The sequence below is a fragment of the Cornus florida genome, unplaced genomic scaffold, assembly GCF_030987335.1.
Source record: "Cornus florida cultivar Cherokee Brave unplaced genomic scaffold, ASM3098733v1 CherokeeBrave_3.0.0_Hap2_Chr04, whole genome shotgun sequence".
NCBI classification, from domain to species: domain Eukaryota; kingdom Viridiplantae; phylum Streptophyta; class Magnoliopsida; order Cornales; family Cornaceae; genus Cornus; species Cornus florida.
The window spans coordinates 92506086-92533163 of record NW_026775574.1 but is presented as its reverse complement, the minus strand read 5'-3'; the positions used below and the strand labels follow the sequence as shown (position 1 = coordinate 92533163).

The window sequence follows — 27078 nt, the reverse complement described above, 5'->3', positions numbered from 1 at the left end:
CACATTCTAACAGTGCCAACTCCACAAGAATAAATCAACATCTAATTTATTTATTTTTTTATTATTAGCAAGAAACTCGCATTAACTTTTTTAGAGACTCAAACCTGAAAAAGGCCCTTGGTAATCAACATTTACTTAGGTCCATAATATCTTGATGAGAATCCAAATGGGCAATAGCCCAACTTGTATAAGCCCTCCATTTAATGGGGTGGTCGGGTGTTCATATATATATGTATATTCATTTACACTTCTTAATTTACCAAACCAAGTGCTAAATCCACAAATTAAATAAAAGACTTCCAAAAAAACTAGAGAATAGAATTTTATTTATTTTTTAGTATCCTGCTACAGGTTCAACAGCATTTATAAAGCTTTGTCCTCGTCATTTTTGTTTTTTTTTTTATTAAATTTAAAATCTAAATTATCAAGTCAAAACTTATATTAGTGTTCGACAAAGCTACACACTGTCCACTATACAAAGCTTTATATGAAGCTGCCAAAGTTTGTACAGTGCGACAATACCATTAAACATCCCTCCTCCTCCCTCCTCCTCCTCCTCCTCCTCAATCAAACACGAATGTCAACATTCTTTATCCACCCATCCTATCCTTCCCTTCCTCCTCCTCCTCTTCAATCAAACACGAATGTCAACATTCTTTATCCACCCATCCTTCCCTTCCCTTCCCTTCCCTTCCCTTCCCTTCGTGCTACCCTCTAATCCATCCTTCCCTCCAACCAAACATACCATTAACCTTCATAAATCAACAAAACATACATTATAAGTAAATTATGATGATAATGAGATGACAGTGATACTTGAAGGCTTGTGACAAACATGAATTGTTAGGAAAACCCACGACCATTGAAATCAGAAAGAGGAATTAAAAACCACAAAAAGAAATAGTAAATGAATAACACCACATAAGCCCTCAGATCTCATAGCTATTACGATTCATTGACAGTTGAAGTCTTATGGCTTTCATTAAAAGCCTCTCCCCGCCAAAATAAAATAAAATAAAATAATAATAATAATAATAAAAATGGTGGTGGTGGTGGTGGTGGTGGTGGTGGTGACGACGGTTGTGGCAATGATAACGATGGAGAGGCTCCTAATGAAAATCAAAGCAACCGCTCCACAATATGAGTTTTCCATCATAGGGCACATCAAAGAAGACTAAACTTTTCAATCATAAATTGCAAAGCAATTATTAGATGAATCTCAACACAAAGCAAGAGCTCTTGCTCAAAGAAAGGACAACATCCAAAAAGCAAAGGGCAAAATTTCACGTCAATAACGATCATAACTAGGCAAAAACAGAAAATAAAACAAAAACAAAAAACACAACCTTACACAATCAAACATGCCAATGCATCATGAAAAGACCACACATTCATTTTATATGCAAAGCATGGAGCATCAGCGGTGGTTGGAACAAAGACATATTTTGTTATGACTCAAATTTGACACAGAATAATCTGCAAAGACAAATCATAATTTGCGAAGATAAATCAATACGTAAAGTCACACGCCCATTATTCATTTTCTCATCAGAGAATTTCCTTCAACTATTCATATCTAACAACTAATACAATATTGTGGAATTGAAGGGAAATATTCAAATACATGTCTTGTTTCATTATATACACATGTAGAGTTATAGTCTTATCGAGTCCTTAGAAGTACCATTAGGATAGACCAGTTCAATTGCACAAACCCCATCCACACTGCCAGGTAAGTTCAATGGTACATGAATTACCACAAACATAAAGACAAGTAGAAAAAATAAAAATTGTTAAATGTTAAAAATCAGGAAAGTATGAACATATTCACAGTCAAACAATGGGTTTCGGTAGCTCAGACCAAGTTGTACCGTAATTAGCACAGAGACCCAATAACTACAAGATCCATCTACACTAGCTGATTCCTCCTTCATCTTTTTTTTTTTCCACCTAGCACAAAAAGTAGCACCACCATTTGGGCTTTAAGTCTAGATGTTGGAATCACAATAGAAATGAAATGATTTTAGAGCCCTCAGATCTCATAGCTTCAAATCATCAATGGTTTAAATCTAATGGCATTCATCAAAAGCCTTGCCCACCAACATAAATAAATATACTAATAAATATGTAAATTAAAGGGAGGTCAGTGTACCCAACGGGCCGGTGGCCTAACAGTTTCAGCTTCTTACTTTCCAAAGGAAAGTTAGGGGTTCAAGTCTCAATAAAGACGTGTGTGTGTGTGTGAGTACCAACTAGGAAAAATAGATGTCAATGTAATTTACACAAAAACACGCACTGAATGTGTGCATCATAAAAGGGGGAGGAGGAGGTGATGGTAGTGTGGTAAGGCTAGTGATGAATGAAAACCATGAAACCATTCAATATTATAAGATTTTCCATCATTGGGCAACCAAGAGATGGCATGTGCTATACATCTTTTTCCCACAGAGAATACTGAGATTAAGTGTTGATGTAAATGAACTCATAGATTGGGTATTGACAGTTTACAAACCTAAAAAAGAACTGATAAAGAGGATATCAGAGAGAAAAACTAGCTTTATGTAAATGCACTCCATATTTAGTTTTTGAAGTTTTTTAAGGGCATAGTTCCCTTTTAAAATTACCAATTTGTCCTTTCTCAGTTTATATATATATATATATTACCAAGTTTGAATTTTTTTAAAAATATAAAGGGCAATAATGGAAATATGACATTTATTTGCTTTGACTTTTATAAGAGGACAACTAATTTGAGACATCTAAAAATGGAATAGTGGACTACTATAACCGGTGGGCGCTTGCCCATTTACCCAAAAATTCAAGCCGTTGGGTGGTGCTTCATACGCACCCATTTATACCCAATCACTTTCCCATCTGCCATCTGGATCCGATGTGGAACAAGTGACCCTTGTTACAACTACTAATATGGGACAAAGATAGTACTCAATATTGAACTAATTGGAACATGAAGATGAAGGAAGAATCTTCAAACACAATGAAGGAATGTGCAAGAATTTGCAGACAAGCAAAAGGCAAAAAAGAACAAAATATTCAAGACTGACAAAAAACTATCCTAAGTCACACATACAAAGGCGAATATGAAATACATCCACCACTCAATACTACACAATTTCTATGAGGCCAAAAAGGGTCTAATAAACATTAATACTTAAAAAAAATTACAACTTGTAATTTGAGAGAAATTTTGAATAATTCAAACCTAATGCTAAATTTTAAGGACAATTAAAAACGTCAAATGACAAATGAAAGAAAACCAATGATTCCTAACACCAATGCATTTCAAATGCATATATGTCTCCAGAAAAAACACTTAAAAGTCTTCCGTCCACCTTTCGAATGCATATATTTGAAAGTTACAAAATCAACACTTCACTACAAATTCACATTCACACCCGAATTATAAAGAATTATTATAGTTTAAAAAGGGTCAGATAGAGCTTTATAGGCTGCATTCACACTACATATCAATAATATAGCACATAATCTATTCAACTAATAGAACATTTATTCTATGTAGATCTTCCATTTTTGCGAACAATCTAAAATTGAAATAGCTGGTGAAAGAGCCCTCAGATCTCACAGCTTTGAAGCTAACGTCATTCATCAAAAGCCTTTACACACCACCATGAAAATAAATAAATAAATAAATAAAGAATAAATTACACTTACATCCCCGGAGGTGGTAGTGGTGGTGGTGGTGGCGGCGATAGTGGTGGTAAAGGCTATTGATGGACAGAAACCATTAAATTGTTGAGATTTTCCATCATCGGGCAATCAATGGAGAGAGCATGCTTAAAATTTTCCACGCACTCACATATATAAACATAGATATACTGATAGACATAAAAACTCATGTAAATATATAAAATAGATATAGAGACGAACTTGTATGAAATAAAATGGCGAGGGGAAGGGCGTACTGTGTTTGATGGCGGAGTCGCCAACAATAGGGGTGCACACGGTTCCGGCTGGAACTGGAACCGGAACCGTATAGCATGGAACCGAACCGGAACCGAACCGGAGAAATGGTACGGTTCCGGTTCGGTTCCCATGGAACCGTTAACTCTCAGGCAAGCACGGAGCTTCAGACGGGTTAGGACCGTTACGTTTCGGCATCGGAAAGAGATGAGCTTGAGAGCTTAGTCGCCGATGCTCGCAGATCTGCGATCGCATTTCAGAGAGAGTTTAGTCACCGCATCGAACCTCGAAAACAGAAACGGAACCACCGAGAGCAGATCGGCTTGGGCGTTGAGAGAGAGACGGTGACGGCTCTGTCCCTCGATCTGAAACCACCGGCAACAGACGAGAGAGCATCGTTTCCGATTACCGGAGCCAAGCGACTGGAATATGCAAGCTAAGCACTCGTCGGGAAGGTTGGAGATGTAGTCGGGGAGATCAGGAGCGTCGGATAATGATGTCCTCAATTGACCAACATGCCGGCGTCGGTTAACTCTCGGCAAGCACAGAGCTTCAGACGGGTTAGGTTTCGACATCGGAAAGAGATGAGCTTGGGACATCTGTACTAAATTACTAATCCCAGCTTTTCATCTCTGCTGCATAATCTTGAATCTTCCACCTCATCAACTGAAGGAGCCTCGCACCCAAGAGCTGATCTATCAGTATCATCTCTCAAACCACTAGATTTTGTAGTTTACAGACTTACAGTTGTAGAGAGAGAGAGAGGGGGCAAGTTCAGAGTCGAGAGAATAGAGATGGAGATTGGAGGCGATTGGGGAGGCTGAGGCTCAAATTAGGGCAAAAAACTAAAAAAAATTAGCTATATATATATACACGGTTAATTTTATATAATATATATATAATTATATATTATAATATATATATATACACACATAGGTTCGGTTCTTACCGGTTCCACAAGTTGGAACGGGAACCATATGTATACGGTTCCTAAACTCGGAGCCGGAACAGTGAGAATCGTGAAAAACGGTTCTGGATCCAACAGTTCCGGTTTCGATTCCATGGTTTCGATTTTTTTGTACACCCCTAGCCAACAAAGTGTGATTATAGGGTTTATGGAGATCTGAAATGAATAGCCCTAGAACATCTTTTTTCTTCAGTAGAATGAAGTGCCCTTTTTACCTTCGTAACCTTTGTCTCGGGCTTGGTGCATGAAGGTTTTTATAATACACCTAAGATTTTGAGTCCCAAATTGTTTCTCTACCATTTTGAAGTGTTTTTTATTTTTTAAAGTGTTTGAATGTAGTTACAATTTTGAGTTTTTGAAATTGGGTAAATGTTGAATATGTTAGATAATTTTTTTTAATCAATTATGTGTTTTTTATTTTTTAAAAAGATAATTACACTCATCTATTAATAAAGTTGTAATTATCAAATATGAAAATGTTTTAAAAAATATTATTACAAAATAAATTAAAAATTAATTTAAATATGAAAAGTATTCATTATAATGTATCACTAAACACCTAATACGCGTTTTACTAACTGCAATTTTTTTTTTTTTAGTTAACCCGGGGTGTCAGTAATGGCACGAACCCTTAGGGCCCCTCAACAACACGACTAATCCCGAAGACCCAGAAGGGCACCTCCCCACCCGGACCGGGGTAAGTCACTGCAGGGATAACGGAGGCTAACCATAAAAAACACCCAGCGGGATTCGAACCCCAGACCTTAGGCTTACTAAGCTCTAAAGTCTAATGACTAAACTGTTGGGCCATATCCGAAGTGAATAACTGCAATTTTTTGTTAGATAATTAGAGCGCGTTGATGTTTGAAATTGTTACTCTACTACTTAAAAATATTTTTATTTTAAAAAGTTTTGTTTAAATGTTTTTAATGGTTGCCAAATTTATTCATACACTAATGCTAATAAGATTAGCATACTTTAATAAATGAAAAGAACTTCTTTTGAAAAATAATTTTTGCATTGACTACTTGCATGAATTGCTAAATTTATTATTTTTAATTTTTCATACAATAAATAAAAAAGTTTGATCATCCCACCTAATTGTATTTTAGCATGAATAACTATTTAGTTACACAATTCACTACAAATTTATGATATGATTATCACAACTCTATAAGTTCAATGGGTGATAGATAGTATTTATGCAAGTATTTCATATTATATAACCTTCCGAAAAAAAAAAAAGTATTTCATATTATATAAATGACACTGCCAGCATCATACATCAGAATCAGTCCAAATGTAAGAAATCAAGAATGTAGGACTGTCCTAATCCATACGTTTCTATCAACCAATTGTTTTAAGTGGCCGGGCCCCGGCTTTAACATCAACCAGGACAAGTATTGTCTCAGTATAACCGAAGTCTAGAGAGAGAAGGAGAGTAGATAGAGAGAGAAGACGGCCGTGGTCGGCAGCAAATCACGCACACGAATCACGATGGTTCAAAGTCGAATAGTGTTGTTTGTGTTCAAGGATTGGGTTTGGCCACAGACATTGTTAGAATTTCAGAGATGGCCAAAAACTTGCCATACCTGAAATTCTTGCTCATCTCGCTGTTGTTGCAGTACCACGTGAATTGGGTCACCGCCAACGCAGCTCAATGGCACGGCGGAGGTGGCGGCGAGCAACCACTGTCCAAGATTGCAATTCACAGGGCCGTTTACGCGCCCCGCGATTCGGCTTCTATCACAGCCTATCCTCTCCTCCTTGGCATAAAGGTAACACTTTGTTACTCACTTTGTATCGTTTCTCCACAGGAAAATGATATATAGTCTATTGCTGTGAGTGAGGGTTAAAATCAAGAGGACATCACTGATGGAGATAGAGATGACGATGTCAGCCCCCACACACAATAGACTGTTTTATTCGAGTGAGGGTTAACATCGCGAGGACATGGTGAAGATTAGAGTTAACATCACTAGAACATGACGAAAAAATCATGATGTCAGCCCCGCTCACATAAAATCAGTCGGAGTTGTTCGACTGATGACTATATATTAATCAAACACATTAAATTTCTAAGTACATTTACAAAGTGATGGGACATTGTCACCTATTTTTCTTAGTATTTTGTAACTGTGCAAGCGGTCCCTTCCTTTTATTAGTTCTCTGTATGTGAGTTGTTTATTGATCTTGTGTGTGTATTATATATAAACAATTTATTTACAATAGTTAATCTACATCTTTAGAATGTTATGATGTAATCATGTAACTCTGTACATATATCAATCAAATGCTGATTTTTTGTTTTTATTTTTAATTTTTGGAAGACTCTGACTCCCAATCATGTTTTATATATAGATTACACTTTACAGCTGTATCCCTTGAATCAAGATGTCAGAAAAAAAAACATAATAAATCTAAAATTTGAAAGAAACCCTTGATTTTATGACTCAATTTTAGATGTTTTGTAATGTCTGTATCAATTTTAGAATCTATTATTTAATTGAAACCCTTCTTTGTGTAGATTTTAAGGGCTTGTATAATTTAAGTTTTATGAGAACAATTTTATGATATTGTCGATTTCTTGTTAATTGTTTTTAGCAAACTAAACCAAACAAGCCTTAAGTGACTGATTTCACTTTATTATTTGAAGTCCACATGTGGCTCTTATATATGTTCATGCAGTTTATTGAAATCTAGGGTTAAGTTTTCAATTCTTATAAAAAAAGTCACACCCCTCAAATTTATTTATCAAAGCAGCGCCATGATTTTTAGCACTAATGATCTTTAACATCCAATTGATGGATGTCTAATTATTTTGCATTATTATTAAATGTAATGGTTATGACCCAAATGAAATGCTGATAACCAATCTTCAAACATTCTGTTCACGAGCTCGAAACAGATTTCAGATATGTAATAAGATCCAAAGTTTGAGCATTGAAATGGAATCAATTTTGCATAATACATAAACAAAGTTGGAACTTATTGCAGCAGATATTTCGATTTTCGACAAATTTAGTCACTGTTTCGTGTATTCGTGGATATAAATCCCATACCACAGTGTTCTATGTGTATACTGCTCCAAGAATCTGCTCTTGCAAATCTTAAGTGGCTGAGAAGACACTGAATTCAGGACTTATGTTTGAATCAATATGTAGGGAGAAGATGCTCAGTGGATAACTGTGGAGCTCAGACACACTGATCGTTCCGATGATGATTGGGTTGGGGTTTTTTCTCCTGGAAAATTCAAGTAATGTCCACCTCAGTGCCTCTTCCGAAATTGATTGTTGAACTAATTCTACTTGGAGTGTGACTGCACTAAGAATTAGATATTCACATCATCACATGCAATATATAATTTTCTCTCAATGTAGTAATTCCATGACCAAAAACACGCACATTGTTTTTGATGATCACATTTAAGGATTTATGATTTTCCGTATTTTATAGCAGAGAGATTTTAAAAGAACCATTTTGTTATGGCAGCTCATCAACGTGTCCACCTGAGGACGAACCAAGACAAGTAGCTCCCTATATATGCTCGGCCCCAATAAAGGTGTGTCTATGCATTGTTGTATTCTAAATTTAATTCCATTTTCTGGTATGAAAACCAAATAAAAAAACCATCAGACTCGTTTAACTTCTCTAACAAATTCCATTATTTTCAGTACAAGTATGCCAATGACTCCAATCCTGATTATACAAAGACCGGCAATGCATCTTTGAAGTTCCTATTAATCAATCAGCGGGCAGACATCTCATTCGCATTGTTTGCAGGAGGGTTATCAAATGTGTGGTCATGTCTATTCTCTTTCTACTGCAATTTTGCTCCATCAACATGTTATATGTGTTTTTCAGTATTTTTATCAGTTGATATTGTACAGTTATGTTTTTTTTTTTTTTTTTTTATATTCTATTTCTACTTCTTCTTTTTAATGAGCATATTTTAGTCCTCATCTATAACATTCCTGTATATTGCAGCCAAAATTGGTCGCCATTTCAAATATTATAAGCTTTGCAAATCCTAAGGCGCCCCTTTATCCGCGCCTTTCACAAGGGAAGTCTTGGAATGAAGTAAGCTTCTTTTTATTTTCTTAAACTTGTGATTTTTGAAGCCTGACTTTAGTCACATTCATCTATCTACATGAAATGGACTACTAAATTAATTCAAGTTCAAGGAAGTGCTTAATTAGGTGACAGTTTACTGTCAGATCGGCATAAGTTTCAATTTTTTTACTATTACCTTTTGTGTCATGAATTTCAGTAAAAACCTAAGGATATGATATCCATCTGTATGATTGAGATACTGCCGATGGTTTCCTTTTGATGATATTATTCCTGCATTTGCCATGAATTTAACGCTTTCCAAATGATTTGATCTTCTTATTTACTTCAATGTAGTTTTTTTTGTTGACATTGTATTGTATTTACGCAGATGACAATAACATGGACAAGTGGCTACAACATTATTGAAGCGGTTCCTCTTGTTCAATGGGGCCTCAAGGGAGAGTACCAAAGTTACTCACCTGCCGGAACATTGACATTTCATCGAAATAGCATGTGTGGTATGGTCAATCCCCTCCATTAATGACATCACTGCGATTTTTCTCTCTCGTGAGCTTTTATTCATGACTATGACAAAGTTGTTCTATTAATGTGCAGGTGAGCCTGCACGAACAGTTGGTTGGCGAGATCCTGGTTTTATACACACAAGCTTCTTAAAAGATTTGTGGCCAAATTCAGTGTACGCATTATATGAATCAATTTCATATTATAACAATGTTAGGAGAAACAATGTATATTCTGAGGGCTGTTAATGATTATTTGTTCAGGTACACATACAAGCTTGGTCATAAGTTGTTTAATGGAACCTATATCTGGAGCAAGATATATTCTTTCAGATCATCACCATATCCAGGGCAAGACTCATTGCAGCGTGTTGTGATATTTGGCGACATGGGAAAGGTATTACCACCAAAAGGAGATATATATAGAGCAAGTGTTGGTGATATAAATATTTCAAAAACACCCTCTCTAACAATCTTCTCATTTGGGTAAAATGGATGCCTAACATAGCATCAAAGCCAGAAGGTCCTAGATTCGAAATTATAAGACATGCAGATGCTTGGCCCATTCAGGTCTGAGAGTCCGTTGACTCTTGAGGGGCCATGTTGATGCAAATATTTAAATTACACCTTCTGTAAAAGATTAAACTTTTGTGGGTAATCGGTTGTCTATTAGAAAGAACTATAGTTTATTTATGTGAGAATGGTTCAAGTTTACCTAAATGTTCTCTGTAGATTTCATTTTTCTTTTTATCTTTTTTTTATTGTGACCATTACTGATTGGACTATTACCATTTTTTATTAAATTAATCATCAAAGCTGTTGTACTTTGATTATCTTCTTTTTTATAGTTTTCCTTGTTATCGAAATGTCTGTTCTCTTATGTTCAGTGATATCTTTAGTTACCAGCTTTTTCAAAAATGTTGAGTGGACAGTGTCAAGTGTCAATCCACTCTATTTCACTCCCCTTGAAACTACTATAAACACCTTTTGTTATTATATGGACTCGGATAAGTGTATTGCGTGGGTATGTCTAGGCATCGGACCTCCCTAAATCCCAAATTTTAGGACTTGGGGTTACTTGGCTTCAAATATGTCCCAAAGTTAAGCATGAGTTCATATATGCATCATGCAGATATAACTACATTACATGTTTCTATAATAATATAACATCTGATTTTATTGTTCCACACACACACACAAAATGAAAATTTAATTAAAAAAGGGATGTGGTTGAAAGGAGGATTACATTTCAAGAATAGGAAAGCCTTTTTTGTTATCAAAATGAGCCTTTTCTTCTTCCATCATCGCATGTAGAGAATTAAGGTCACGGATTTGAGTTAATGTCTCAAACTCATATTCTGTACCGATCACTCATGCCATGTCAGGTTGACATATGTGTTGGGCAATATAGAAGAGTTCATGAAACACGGGTTTTTTTTTCATCTATAGCGGAGTAGATATGTATTTCTTTTTACTACTTACGAGTTGCATGATCTTTTTCACATGTTTCAGGCAGAGCGTGATGGTTCAAACGAATACAATAACTATCAACCTGGCTCACTAAACACCACAGATCAACTGATCCGGGACTTGGATAACATCGACATAGTTTTCCATATAGGAGATATCACATATGCAAATGGATACCTCTCACAGTGGGACCAGTTCACATCACAAGTGGAGCCGATTGCATCAACTGTGCCATATATGATTGCAAGGTTGCCATGCTAATATGCTATGTGCTTGCTGCCACATATATTCAGTTATATATGCATCTAACTTACTAAAACTTCCATGATTCAATTTCTTACTTTAGTGGGAACCATGAACGTGACACTCCCGGGACAGGGTCTTTTTATAACACTAATGATGCAGGTGGTGAATGTGGTGTGCTAGCTGAGACCATGTTTTATGTCCCTGCTGAGAACAGAGCCAAGTTTTGGTAAGTACGATTAATTTCTGTGGAATTATTATATCATTGCATGTTGGTCACCAAGAGGGTGAATTTACTGTCGAAGATTGTACAATAGAATTTAATGTGACTTTTTGATTCAATGAAATAAGAAAGGTACGAGCAATAAAACCAGTGAGTTTCCTGGTCATTGAAATGGAAGTGTGAAGACTAAAGGCTGCTTGGTGCAATGGTAAAAGCTCCAAGTGTGACGGTGTGGGATCGAGCTTGTCCAACTCCTAGTACCCTATGTTAGGCAGGACCAACACTAGGAATGGCCTTTTCAATGATTAGATACACATTTAAAAACTGAGTTTGGTTTGAAGTTTCCGAATTATACAACTGAAATTTAATTCTCATGTGTGAATATGAAAGACCATTGTTTGGCGCAATGGTAAAAGCACGGTTAACAAGCATATGAGGATACGACTTTGAGCCTGAGAGCAGCTAGTGCTTACTTTCCTTCCCGGTACGTGTAGGCAGACCAAGTACTGGGAATGGTTTTCCATGTGAGATGAGATTGATTTAATATTTTTTGAGCTTGGTTTGAAGTTTTTTGAATTATACAATTAAAGTTCTATTAATATTCAGGTGAGTAATTTCAAGTTTCATGAGGTATATGGTGTATAGATCATGTCATGCCCAGTGTTTCCTTTTGGCCGATTCATGGAATTAATATCCACATTATGTTACATTATTATTTTTTATATATCCAGAATTTCCTCTGAGGGCATGTTTACTGTCCTCTCTACAGGTATTCGACGGATTATGGGATGTTCCACTTCTGCATAGCCGACACTGAGCATGACTGGAGAGAGGGTTCCGAGCAGTACAGATTCATCGAAAGCTGCCTCGCATCAGTGGACAGACAAAAACAGCCTTGGTTGATCTTTGCTGCTCACCGTGTCCTCGGGTATTCCTCGGATTTCTATTATGCCTTGCAAGGCTCGTTTGAGGAGCCCATGGGAAGAGAGAGTTTGCAAAAGCTCTGGCAGAAGTACAAGGTGGACATTGCATTTTTCGGTCATGTCCACAACTATGAAAGAACATGCCCAATTTACCAGGTTAGAAAAAATTGGAAGATTTGTAGTCTACTAAATTCTACTTCATCACATAAAAAATAAAAAAAAAAAGGCCCGTTGTGGGGTCTAGGGAGGGTCAGATATACGCAGTCTTCTTAGTATGGAGAGACTATTTTTGGTTTAGAACGTATAACCTCCAGGTCACAATAAAGCAACATTATTATTGTGACAAGGCCAACCCTCTACCAAATACTGTAGTACTAAACATAAACTTCACTAGTTCAACCACCCTAGGACAAGCTTGTATGTGAGATCACACTACTTGGCCATTCATTCTGATCACTGATTCTTTGTGGGTTGTGGTGCAGAATCAATGTGTGAACACAGAAAGATCTCATTACTCTGGCACTGTCAACGGGACAATCCACGTCGTTGTCGGCGGAGGAGGAAGTCACTTATCAGAGTTCAGCCCAGTGCAGACACTGTGGAGTCTATATAGAGATTATGACTATGGTTTTGTCAAATTGACAGCATTCAATCACTCATCTCTTCTCTTTGAGTACAAGAAGAGCAGTGATGGGAAGGTTTATGACTCCTTCACTATCTCAAGGGACTACAGAGATGTCTTGGCCTGTGTACCTGATGGTTGTTCACCTACCACTTTGGCTACGTGATCTAAATCTTACAATTCTTTTGAAGATTGTCCTCTATAAAGTATGATTGTCTATGGTCAATACAATGTATGTGAACTATGCTGCTTTATAGTTGTGTACATCAATATCTCATCGTTGGTGTCTTTATCACAACATGTACGTAGTCTTTGTCCTAAATACAAAGCATATGATTTTTGTCAATTTTTTTTTCCCTCATTTTGTTCTGTGTAGGTAATGTAGTTTAGTGTAATGTATGAGAGGTGGGAGGTTGAGGGTTGTAGTGTTGCTAGGGACGCTACTGTGGGTCCATGTGCATTTAAAGTAATAATAATAAAATAAATAAATAAAAATTTGAAGGGTTGGGTTGGTTGAGTATGGCATGAAACTTTGGATCAAAGCCCAATCCAAAACAATTGTCCAAGCCAATATTAATATGATTTTCCAAATCGATCACAACTCATAAGTTCACACAACCTTAGCACATAAGAATTTCTAAATAATTATGCAATATTCCGAAAAAATTAATAATAATTATTATTATTATGTAATATCAACATGAATTCCTTTCCCCTCTTAGTTTTTACCTCCACTCTGTCCTGTTAAAAAGCTCCAAAATCGCTCGTTTTAGTAGCGGTAAATCAGAAAGTATGGACGTGCTACCACACAATACAAAGATGATGATACGACAAATCTCGACAAAAAAAAATACAAGTGACAGCAACATACATTATATACCTCATGTTAGCAAACCAGCTTTGAGCATGAGAGGTAGAACAGGCCTGCAGAAAAAGGCTAACCATTTTGACTAAGTCCATCACTTGTGAACAGCATGGAAACGTCAAATATATATATCTATATATATATATATATATATAATAATTTTTACTCATTTTATCCATAGAATAAAATCATTAATCTGATAAAACTAGATGTTTGTTATTTTTTATTTTTATAAAATTTAGGATAAAGTATATAGATATCTCCAGAGGTTTGGGGATAAGGACAAAGAAATGAAACTTAATCTATTTTGGAACAAAGACATCCCCTTAAGTTTGATACAGTAACCAAAGACACCGCAATAATAATGAATTAATATTTTTATTCTTTTCACTTTTATATTAACTCATGTGAATATTTAATATTACCTTTCTATCAAATAGGTTAGAGGTTTCTGCCTGACTATCATGACCCTTAGTGAATATTATTATTATTTTTTTTCAAATTATGGGGAGATTCTTTTAAAAATTTGAACCAAATATGTCATCATAATAATACTTTTGAAACTCTAAAGAGAATAAAACGTCTAAGCTAGATTTAGATCTAGTCAATGATGTGAAACAATGATAACTGACCCATAAAATAAAAAAAATCCCGTCTCTCTCAAGAGCCGGTTTCACACAGCGTTTGTCTGACCCAACAAAGGCTGACGATGTGCAACGACCAATAAGGTATGGCGTCGCGGCAGGGGAGCAGCGGTGATGATCTGCGAGGGGTTAACAGCACCGGAAATACATTGCTGAAGAAGGAGCGCGTGGGCGCGTTCTGCGCGAGTTAGATATACTCGCAGGAGATCCGGCGAGAAGCGAAGATGATTGCAAATAACAAGGTCTGAACGGCGAGGACGAAACGTGCGCTTAGCCGTAGTGAGCACGAATGATTTTACCTTTTGGCCGGTGGAATGAACGTTCCAGTTCCGACGAAGAGTTCCAGCGGGTGGCTGGATGAAAAGACTCACGACGATCATTTGAAATTTCCGGTGAATATTATGAGTAATACTTGGGTCCTGCCTTATCAGGACAAGAATTGTCCTCCAAGCTGATTTGGCCCAATAAGAATTTGCCACGTCTTCATTCCATTAATAAATATAAAACATGATTATACCCATTTAACTGACCCGTTTTGTAACTACAGTTGACGCAATATGCAACAAATACGACAAGTACGACATCGATAAACACAACAACCTCAACATTCCGGCGACGATGCTTTTTCCCGTCTTTTTGCCGCCGTCGAGGCCGACCTCAATCAAGCCCTCCAGGTACCCCCTCCTCTCTCTCTCCAGACTCATATGCTCTAGAGCTAGAGTTCTTTTCTCTCTCTATATATAATATGCAACTGTGTTTCTTTCTGTGTGTAGAGATCGGACGCTGTGGCAACAGAGAAAAACAGGGCAACAGTTGTCGCCATTAATGCTGAGATACGTAGAACCAAGGCTCGCTTGCTTGAGGAACTTCCCAAATTGCAAAGATTAGCGCTTAAAAAGGTCTTTTCCTAGTCTGTCACGTTTATATATATATATATATATATATATATATATATATATATATTAATTGTTCTGTTTTGTTCTTACTGTTTTCTGATACCATACCTTCGGTTTGGTTGCCCAGAAAATTGAGGAAAGTAAAATTGTTTGATTTATTTTTACATTGGTTTTGAAAAAAAAAAAAAAACATTGATGAAATTGGGGACAATAGGGAAGTATACAAACCGGCGGTGACAGTGAGTGATTGAAGATTCCGGCGGTGTGTGTCAGATTCCGGCAATTGGGTAAATCACGTTCCTCTCCGCCGGGCAATTGGGTAAACCGGTGGTATGTGTCGATGAGTAAATCACGTTTCTCTCCGCGGGGCTCCAGGAATTGTAGAACGCGTTCTGCCTTTCAAAAGGTTCCAGTTATTCCGGTGAGTTTGAGGGCGTAGTGGAGAGATTTCATCGCCGGGACGAGGTGGGCGATGAGGCCCTTGTCTGCGGTGGCCATGATTTCGTTGCCGACGGCGATTCAGTTGATTTAGGTTTTGGGGTAGAAAAGGGAGATCGCGGTGGAGAGGACAGCGAAGAAGAGCCGGTGAGACCAGATCCGGCGGCGACGATCCGGCGGAGACAAGAAGGATGACAGATAATGATAGCAGAGAGCCGGCGAGACAGATCCGGCAGTTGGAGATGGCGGCTGTGAGACAGATCCGGCAGCGGCGAGACTGATCTGTGACGAAGAAAAGGAAACACACACATGGGAGGAGAGAGAAACAAGGAGAGAGAAACAAAACGGGTCAGTTAAATGGGTATAACCCATGTTTATATTTTTTAATGGAATGGAGATGTGGCAAATTCTTATTGGGCCAAGTCAGCTTGGAGGACAATTTTTGTCCTGATAAGGCGGGACCCAAGCATTACTCAAATATTATTATTATTTTTTTTCAAATATGCCCTACAGCAAAAGCAAAACCGGTGAGTCCGACTTGGACTCCAAAAAAAATTGGACCGGCCATGCCAAATATTATTATTATTTTTATTTTATTTTTTTGAAAAAGTTAATAGGTATCAAGTTGCCTTACTCCTAGTAAGACACGGAAACGTATTATTATTACTTCCAAACTGGTACAATAAAATTGGACCGGGCCGGGCCAAATATTATTGTTATTACCTATTCTTTGAAAAAGGTTAAACGGTATCAAGTTGCCTTAATCCTAATAAGACACAGGAAACGTAGTATTCTTTCTTTCCAAGATGGTGCAGACCCAATTTAACATTACTTTCCAAGTTGGTGCAGACCCAATTTAACCCTCTTCTCTTGCACAATCTATATAAAATTGTTCTCTTTTCCTCTCCATTGCAAAAATTGGTCTTGTTTGTTTATACACAACAAAAAAAAATTGCTCTCTTGTTTGGGTTTTATATCTCTAATCAGTTCATCTTCTCCTGTGGCTATTCTGCAGATTTTATTTGTTGAATTATGCAGAAAACAGTAAGTTCAAATCCCATAGAGAAAACCACCTCAATATGTTGTGCTCAAAACGCGAGGTACCATCGTTTTTTTAACTTATGTATGAATTTCTGTGCCTCTTTTATATTTTCTCATAGTTTTTTTTTTTTAATATTATTATTATTAATATTAAATTTTAATCTTTAATTGGAATAGTGAGAAGGATGATAAAGGAGGGTTGTTTTTGGATGATATTTTCTCTTAGTTTTTTTTTTTTTTTTAATATTATTATTATTAATATTAATTTTTAATCTTTAATTGGAATAGTGAGAAGGATGATAAAAGAGGGTTGTGTTTGGATGATCGCATTAGTGGACTTCCCGATGTTATACTCGTTTCAATCTTGTCACTATTGACAATGAAAGAAGCTGGAAGAACAAGTCTGCTATCAAAGAGATGGAGGCACACGTGGACTTACATTACTGGTTTGAACTTTGATTCCTTACATATAATATATGGACTTAAACTCGAAGAAAAGGAAGTTGAAGTAGAAAGGCCATTGTATTTGAGTTGGGTTAATCAAGTCTTGAAATCGCACAACGCGCCAACTATAGATGAATTCAGGGTTCAATTTGATCTTGATGAAACTTGTAGACTTGATATTGACAATTGGGTTAACTTTGCAATGGAAAAAAGAGTTAGAAGGCTTGAGATAGACCTGTCAGAAGGTGCCGCAGGTAGTAGAGATCATGAGAAGAATTACAATTTTCCTGACGCATATGGTATTACAAATCACCTACATTCATTGTCTCTTGGGTTTACTAGCTGCAACTTCTTGACTAATCTTCTGCTGACAGACGTCAATGTAAATGGACAAGTTCTCGAGTACTTCTTAACTAACTGTCCATTATTGGAACAATTGTTTGTGAAAAAATCTTATAGTCTTGTAAATTTGAAAGTTCCTGATCTCTCACTCAACTTGAAGCGTTTGGAGATAATTAAATGTTGCAATGTGGAAAGTATTGAGATTTTTGCTATGAATCTCATGTCATTTAGGTACTACGGGCCAAAAATAAGCCTGCCATTTAAGAATGTCCAGCCACCTATTGATTTGTTTATCGGGGGTTATTATTGTGATTTTCTAATAAATAAGTTTTTGGAGATTTCAAGCTATCTTTCGCGGCTAGAAAGCCTTACGTTGCAGATGCCAAGATTTATGGAGGTTAGGAAGTTTAACTGATTCATTTGATCTCTTCCCCTTCGTTTTTATTTTATTCTTTTTACTTTTTGCTTAGCTGTGCTAATTTACTTTTTCTTTGCTTTATGTAGTTTGGTCTTGAAGAAGATGCTAAATTTCCTGTATTAAATAGACTTAAGCGACTGGAGTTGATAACGGGCACTGTTGATGGTGTAGACCTTGTTGCTTTTGCTCCCCTGATAGAGGCATGTCCTTTCTTGTCTAAATTTGTGTTCCAGGTAATAACTTCTACTTCACAACCCACATTTCTAATCTGTGAGGTTTATTGCTTTTGTGATTGAATTTTAAAATGGAAATTTTGATTCATTTGGACTTCAACTTAAAAGATTTCAATTTTCCAATTAATTGCTTCTTTATAGCTATTGCAAAATTACAACCAATAATAGGAAAAATGCTCTTACAAGTGTTTAGCTTAGCATACTCTATTCTCTTGTTCAAGTATTTTATGACTGAATGTTTATCATTCTGTTGTTCCCGTGTTGGTTTAATATTTACTGCCTTGGAGTTATACATGGTCTTTTAATATGTTGCATGTTCTTAGATTGCTTTATTTTCATGATGGTGTTCTAGAACTCCTCCCGGAGTAGGACCTCTTGAGGTCTATAACCTTATTCGGTTAGATTCGGTCTTAATTGCTCTCAAGAATAGTGTGAATTCCGTTCTAACGCAATGTTTTCTTATGTCTAACGCGGTCGATTTCGCCAGTGGTGGTTATTCCATTAAGTCTGGCAATTTTGTGATTCTAACTTACAGTTAAGATTTGATACTTAGTAATTTGGTTTTTTATGGTAATGGTCTTCAGTCATATGTATAATAGCCTTGTTGGAGCTCGTGGTGGCTATTCCATTGATTCTAGCAATGTCATGTTTTTAACTTTTAACAATTATGATTTGATACTTGGTAATTTGGTTTTGTATGCTAATAATCATCTGCCCACCATGTGACTTCATTCCTCCTTGTTACAGCTGGAATGGTGCGAGAGCAGTCGGAAATTAAAACATAGCATGTTTACATCTCGGCCCCATCAGTACCTTAAGGTGGTAGAAATAATTGGTTTTGTTGGGCTTACAAGTGATGTTGAACTTGCAATGTATTTGATTAAGAGTGCTATCAATCTTGAGAAGATTACTTTTGATTCTCGCCAACCACTTCTAATCGGAACTCCATGGGAGTTCATGGAGACCAAGGAGAGAAGGGTAGCAAGAAAACGCGCCAAGAAGCTTGGCACCAAACTTCCCGCTGGAGCAACTTTGGTAATTCTTTAATTATATGTTTGTATAAGCTAGAGCAGCTTTGGTAGTTCTTTAATTGTATGCTTGTATAAGCTATTTCTCCTACATCCTGCCTGTATAAGCTATGGCTTGCACATCCTTCCCTTGGTAAGTGTATTTGGTATTATATGTTGGATAATTGAACCTTGGGTGGGAAATAATTTGAGAGATTTTTCATTTATTTTATTTTTACTACAATATCAGAATTTTATTAATTTACTTTTTACTTTTTTCAGTTTTCGTTTAGTGGCTTCTTTGTTAATTGTATAACCCCGGAGTCTTTTCTTTATAGGGTGTGAGTAAGAAAAGACATTGAATCTCTTAAATTTAATACCCAATATAATGTTGAATAACATAAACAAGAGACTGGAAATGAGAAACATCCATTCTCCATTACATTATAGGACAAAACTATCGAGTGCATCGTACAATAAATGTTTATTCACACTAATATTTATAAGGACGTACTAAAAAATAAACACATGTATATCATTATATATATATATGTATAAATTATATAAACTAAATAAAAAATAAACACGTTTGTGTGTATATATATATATAAATTACATAAACAAAGGACATTTTTGGCTCAAAAAGTGGGGGGACATTGTCAACTCAAAATGGTCCATCACTAAGCCGAATAAATCCTTTGTTAGGGATGGCAAAGGGGTGTGGTTGGTTATACTATACTTCACCCGTTGGTTAGAAAATATGTGATACCAACTTTGTTCTTACTCCGAGGTGGATTCGTTAAACCGTTTCCGTTTTTATTCTGATAGACAAAGTACCGACTCCACACCGCATGCTTCGTTTAATTGCGTTTAGTAACTTTTAAATTACTAAATGATAGTAAATATTAATATATTAATTCGAGCAAAGTAAATATATATAAATTTTAAAGGGGCGAAATTGGTTAAACTCTATTTCACACATTAGAAAATTCGTCATACCAATTATGTTCCTAACCGGAATGGGTTTGTAATTGGTATACTATCTTAGTCTCTATTCCGATTGACAAAGTACGGATTCCACTCCGCATACTCTTTTTAATTGTGAAACGGGTTATGTCATTTTCAAAAAAAAAAAAAAAAAAAAAAAAACCCTACTCAATGTACACAAATTGGGTTGATAAATAAGCCAGACCAAATTTTAAATTACTAAATAGTAAGGAATATTACTATATTAACTGACACTTCGAGCAAAGTAAGTAATATATATATATATATATATATATATATATATATATATATATATATATTAAAAGTACATATATAATTAGAGCGAGATCGGGTCAGTTCATTACTAAATTCGCTCCCGCCCAACCCCAATCCCAATCCCGCTTTGGATTTTCAATTATTTTACCTTACTTGCCACAAACTCATTTAGGGGCTACCAAAATCAGCTCCATTAGGGGCAGGGCTAGGCGAAAACCTGTAGGGTCGGGAGAAATCAAAAAGAAGATTCTTAAAGTGACGACAAGTGAATGGTTTATTTTTTAAGTCATGTTATACCCTGTTCTATTTTTTTTATTTATAAAAAACAAAGTGCCTAACAAAATTAAACTTTAATTTATGTTGTTATAAGAAGAAAAATGCAAACAGTTTTTTTTTTTTTTTTTTTCATACGATGTCTGTCAATTTGTTATACTCCAAATCGGGATTTATTGTCCTCGGTCACTTGTTCACAACGCCAACAACTTTGAAGTTTCTTCATCAACTTCCTCAAGAATTCGAGAGCATCCATTGTTCGATTTGAAACTGCAATAGCCATTTTTGCTGATCAAATTTAGCTTTAGCAACATTTTATATTTGAATGTTGGTTCTATAACTATCAAAAAAAAAAAACAAACAAACATAATGTGCAAATACTCCAATCGTGTAAAAAAATTCTTACATTTTTCAAATTGAACAAATAAGGACAATTCTTCAATTTGAATACTGAAATACCTAAAATGCCCTAATACAAAAATAATAACAATAAATAATAAAACAAGGGCATTTTAAAAATAATTATTAAAAAAACCCAAAATTTTTATTTATTAGAAAAAAAGAAATACCTAAAATTCCCTTAAAAGCTATTTTGGTATTTTTATAAAAACATTTGGTCAAAATTGAGGAGGTAATTTGCTATAAAATTTTAAAATACATGGATTTATATATACTTTATAAAAAGTGAGTGTATTTTTGCATATTTTTTATATAGCAGATTTTTTTTTTTTTTTTTAAAAACACTTTATTCTATATAATCTCACACTTTTAATCCATATGCAATCGGCTATTAGAGTTATGAATGACACGTTTTAGAGGAGAATAGTATACTTACACCTAGCAGTTTGTCTAAAACAAAGCTTTTAATGCAATGACACGGATCCATTCGCGTGATCCTACAAGTGAAGGGTCCTTATTGCTGTATTTCCCCGATTAAAAGCACACTGCAATATAACGTTAGCAGTTGGAAAGCACGTCTTCAAATACTTTGGCCATCTGTAATACCCGATAATTTTAAAAGATTTATTAATTAGGATTAATTATTTTATTTTATTTTTTAATAATTTATTTTATTTTATTGAGTGCTAGATTAATTATCTTATTTTAATTAAATTATATTTCGTGATTATGTATGATGATTGATTGTTTGTGTGGTTGATTATTGATTGAATTATTGGTGTGTTGATTTTATTGGTATTATATGACTTAGTTGTAAATTCTTGTTTGTTTTTGTGCTTCATGTAATTAGTTATTTTAATTTCTGTATTTAATTAATTATCTTATTTATTTAAATTAATTGGATTGGGCTTAAGGAAAGTTGGACCAAAAGATGTGGTCTTAGGCTTGTATGAAACCTTATTGGGTTAATTAATGAAGGTCCGTGGTTATTTAATTATTTAAATGATCACTTTTGTATCAATTATATATATATATACATATATATATATATATATATATATATAATTATATATAAATATAATTAATTAATAATTGTTATGGAAAGATATATATATAGATATATATTTATTGATATTTATAAGTATATATGATTTAATTAATTAATGAGTTAATTATGGAAGGAATATATATTTATATATATATATGTTTATAGATATAAATTATTTAAAGATTATTATTTTAATTCATAATACTAGTTGGAATAGGATTTGGAATTTAAGGTGTATAAAAATACACATAAGGCTTTAGGGTTAAAGGTTTTACACGTTAGAAAAATAAAACAGACAGAGAGAGAGGAAGAAGAAGGGCTGATAAGGAGGAGGTCGGATCTGAAAAGGAGGACGTCGGAATTGGAAGAGATAATTAAAGCTTAAAGCGTCGGTTTCGTTTCGAAACCTTCAGGCGAGTTTTCTCTAACTTTCCTCTTAGAACTCATAAGGATTTCACCTTGAGTATCAAGGCTTTAATTAAATTTATTTGTTTAAAAATTATGGTTAGGTCGGAATAATTGAAAAGTATAAACTATTATATTTGATTTTTAGATTATTGGATTTTAATTGATATATATAGGTGTTATGTATATTTTAAAATCAATCTATAGGTGGATTTGTGACCCAAGAGAGTTAATTATGGTTTCTTAATTTTCTAGAATTGTTCTGTAATTTTCTGGAATTTTTCTGATATTTTTAGGAATTTATTAGGATTTATTTTCCTATTATTTGTTAGGAAAATAATTATATATATATATATATATATATATATATATATACTAGGTAACTAATCCAGTGCGGCGCGGTGTAGGATAATAGGGTGTATACGCCAATTAGGGCCATTTGATTAATTAAACTTATGTGAATTGATATGGTGCATCGCGGCGCATAAAACTTTGGTGCGCATGTGTATCTGGACCATAGAAGTGGTCTGGTCAACTATGGGATTATTTTGTGTATTGCAGACCATGAGAAGATGGTGCACTCGCTGATTTGGACCTTAGATCTATTATAGTTAATAGAAAATAATCTAGTGTGAGCGTGTTCATTTGCGCACTCATTTATGACCATTGGATGCGGCATAAAGGAAGTGATGGATTCAGTGTGGTGAGCTCACGGTAGCTGAAAGAGCTTAGCCAATACCAGCACACAAGGAGGCTTGAATCCAGCGCGTGCAAGTGCATAGTAAGCACGTGGGCGCGCGTGGGAAACTATGTTGGCCTAATTCTACACTAGAAATTAAAACGGTCATAACTTAATCATTTTAAATCGAAATTGGGTCATTCTTGAGCTCAAATTCAATGATTTTTCGTCTTCTTTCCAATGGTACCAATTTCATTATCAGATTCCCATCCTACTAGGAGATATTTATGTTTTAGTGAGAAAGTGTCGGAAAACTATTTAAACCAATATGGAGTATTTAAAGGAAACTATTTCTGACATATTTAGTTGCACTAATTTGTGTAAATATAATAAATTAATAATTTGTTATGGAAGGAAGTGTATATATATATATATATATATATAATTATTTATATATGGGTATATATAGTTTAATTTGTCTATGAGTTGTATGGAAGGATGAATATATATATATATATATATATATATATATATATATATATATGTATGTATGTATATTGATTTTAAATAATCAAGGATTATTAAAGAAGGTGTTAAACACATATATACATTAAATAACATATGTGTAGGTATATATATATATAAATCATTTAAGATGATTAATATTATCATTCTTATTTGGCATATCTTAATAGGCTGGTTGTTAAATTAATGATATGCGTATAATATGCATGTGATGGCTATGTATGATTTAGCGTATTGTTAATTTTAAAGTTAATTCATAGTTAAAGTGTGAGCATGGATGAATTGTCAAATGATTAAATATATTACCTAAATATTTGTATGAATAGAATACATATATGGAAAGCATGGATGAATTGCTAATTAAATGTATGAATAAATATACCTGTGGAGGCATGGTTGAATTGCCAATGTATAAATATACATACACGGAGGCATGGTTGAATTGCCAATGTATAAATAAATATACTTATGGAGGCATGGTTGAATTGCCAATATATAAATAAAAATATTTGTAACGGCATGGTTGATTTGCCAAAGCATAATTACGTTATTATGTGTTAGATGATTAAAATATCATCTATGGTTGTTGTATGTATGGATTGGATTAGGGTTAGATATTCTTAAATGAGAATAGTTTAGTACTTACTGGTTAGTGTATTATTTTACATTAATAAAATAATATTGGGGAAGACGTGGATGATTTGTCAAAACTTGGATTTTGGATATGTGATTTAAACAATTAAAATCATTATCGGGTTGGGATTAAATAGAGTATTTCTTTTATTATAATTTGTTGTTTAAATGATTAAACAACTGACTAGGATGGGATTAAGGTCAAAGGAGTTTTTATAAAATGAAATGGTAGATTGGTCTAGGTATGAATATTATTTTAATAATTATTTAATAGGTATGGAAATTTAATAAACCTAATAATGGATGTGATTAGTATAGTATATATAATTATATATAGACATGTATATCGTGCTTTATTAAAGTTAAAACTTTATTAGGTTTGGTTTTGATCAGAGATGATCTGCTTATTGGTTTTCAGAGGCCTGGTAGAGTGAACTTGCTCGTAGGGTTTAACCCACGATTTATTTTTCAGGTTATTAGAGGTTCCAGTCTCGAGGTTGAGGATCCGCAGCTGGGAAACTGTCATTCGTCTATTCATCTTGTATACTTTTAAATAGTATTGAATTATTGGATAATGTTTTAAGGGGTCCTTGAGTTATGGGATTTCCGAATTGTAATTATTGGAGAATCATTAAGTAATATTTATTTATTAGTTTTCTTCAGCGGTTTATTTATTCTTTATTATTCATCTTTGTATTCTGTGCTTGTTAAATACTTAAATTGTTTTGATATCCCTTGATTTTGTGCGCGGAGTTGATCAATCCGTGTTCCAAAATTAGGGGGTATCACACCATCACAGTGTGACTGCAAATGCAGTTGCTTATGTAAAGCTCAGAAGTTTAAACAAGAAGGTTCAAGATAAAGTAGTTTTACTTCCAAAAAGAAACCAAAACATAAAGGTCATGGCATTTATCATGTGTTAATGGTGATCGTCAGTACCTATGTGAAGGAACCTCTATGGATGTGTAATATTGGAGTCTAAACCATAAAATGAAAGTTTGCATAGAGCGGTAAGCACAACCCCAGCAATAGCAAGTGAAATACAAATAACCGACTGAGTACAACTGCAAGGGCATTTGATTGCAATAGTGTATGTTGATTTTAAAAAAACATAGTTAATACAATCCAATAATACCTTACACATCATGCATGAAGTAAAATATATTTAAATTAATAAAAACAAAGAAATATTATTGAAAAGTAAAGCAGATGTAACCTCCAAGCAATAGCTTCAGCGGTATCTCCTCCACTTCCAATTCTCAAGAAGTCGCAGGTCCCAATCCTAATTGGGACAAAGTGAATGGATGAGATACACAGTGTTTCTCATATACGGGGGAATTTTAAAAAAAAAAAGAAAAAAAAAAAAGAGCAGATACAGCAAAGAACACAAAAAAGTCTTTAAAAGCAAAAAAATCATAATAGACACAATATGATCAGCTTAGAAGTTCTACCTTACAGGTTGGGTTCTAGGCATAATGCATATGTGTACGTGCAAATTCACATGGTGAAGACAATATTAATCACCCCAGACAAGTTGACAAACCTACGAATGAGTTACTTTATTGATAAGGTATTTGAGGATGTATTGGAAGTATTTGGGGACAAATCAACTATAAATAACCAGAAAAAACATGGATGGAGCACAACCCACCCAACTACTTCTGTTAACAATGGGGAGGTTCTGTTATGCACAATCCACAGCTATGGCAACACTTCATCATCAAAAACTTTGAACCAAATAATAATAGAAATAACAATATGTTTCATTCCAGATCACACTTCAATATCAGTTATTGAAATAATATCATATACGCCCAACAGTACGATCACTTTTGAGATTTGAAATCATCATCTGAAACTTTATTTCTCAATTAGTAACTTACAACAAAGGCGAAGCTTACCATTATGCAATTTATATCAAACCTGTTTTCCAGCAGGCTTCTTCAAACAGTTTGCTTATAAAATTTATGGAAACCCAAGAGAAACCTGCTTCTACCATGAAGCAATAATATTTCAAATTCTAAAAGCAAGGTGTATTTATTAATTCAATACTAAATGAACAGAGAGAGATGTTGTTTGCATTCAGGAGATCAAGATGGAAGTGATATCTATGGAGGTGAGAAAATCATTTGGGATCAAGGTATGTTGAACAGGTTGCTCTTGATTAATATCAAGTTATCAACATTGGGTACTCTTTATTTGTGGGGACAATAGAGTGGATCAGAAAACTGATGAATGGAGAAGTTCTATTTGTTTCCAATCATATTACAAATTACAAACTCAAAGGATGTTCATTTGGTCCTTCATGGTTGTATATGGACCGGTCGAGGATGGGAGAGCTTTGGGATGATCTTATGGAAGTAAAAAAAGTGATGGGAGAAGCCTCGATGTATGGGGATACTTCAACATTATTAAGAATCCTTGTTAAAGGCTATTGTATTAAAATATCATTAGTGCTAATTTAGGGGGAAAGAAATTGTGAGTGCCATGCAAGATTTTGTAGATTTCATTCCTTTAAAGGGAACAACATTCACCCGGTGCAGTAGGCAGAAGTCTCCCACCAT

The 27078-nt window shown here is 34.7% G+C and overlaps 2 protein-coding genes and 1 long non-coding RNA gene across 4 annotated transcripts; 2 read left to right on the top strand and 1 right to left on the bottom strand.

Annotated features, from left to right (window-relative positions):
* Positions 1–183: 183 nt before the first annotated feature.
* LOC132303960 (uncharacterized) lies at positions 184–4779 on the bottom strand. The gene is made up of 2 exons (XR_009481458.1): positions 3942–4779; positions 184–752 (listed from the first exon to the last, which is right to left on the bottom strand). It is a non-coding gene; the product is annotated as an uncharacterized LOC132303960 (long non-coding RNA).
* A 1562-nt stretch (positions 4780–6341) lies between these two features.
* Positions 6342–13307, top strand: LOC132303959 (probable inactive purple acid phosphatase 27). Its single transcript, XM_059801414.1, has 12 exons — positions 6342–6684; positions 8071–8162; positions 8399–8468; positions 8581–8703; positions 8894–8986; positions 9348–9477; positions 9575–9656; positions 9745–9877; positions 10993–11198; positions 11297–11422; positions 12186–12495; positions 12822–13307. Exons 1-12 carry the CDS (start codon positions 6478–6480, stop codon positions 13125–13127), a joined length of 1878 nt encoding a protein of 625 aa, XP_059657397.1. The 5' UTR covers positions 6342–6477; the 3' UTR covers positions 13128–13307.
* A 1715-nt stretch (positions 13308–15022) lies between these two features.
* LOC132303958 (F-box/FBD/LRR-repeat protein At4g26340-like) lies at positions 15023–19516 on the top strand. Of its 2 annotated transcripts, XM_059801412.1 has the most exons (6): positions 15023–15144; positions 15244–15369; positions 16820–16904; positions 17134–18028; positions 18136–18282; positions 19030–19516. In XM_059801412.1, the coding sequence occupies exons 3-6, from the start codon at positions 16837–16839 to the stop codon at positions 19327–19329; spliced, it is 1410 nt and encodes a 469-aa protein (XP_059657395.1). In that variant the 5' UTR covers positions 15023–15144; positions 15244–15369; positions 16820–16836; the 3' UTR covers positions 19330–19516. The 2 variants fall into 2 exon arrangements, with proteins under 2 accessions (XP_059657395.1, XP_059657396.1); XM_059801413.1 differs by lacking the exons at positions 15023–15144; positions 15244–15369 and adding an exon at positions 16035–16152.
* Positions 19517–27078: the final 7562 nt, after the last annotated feature.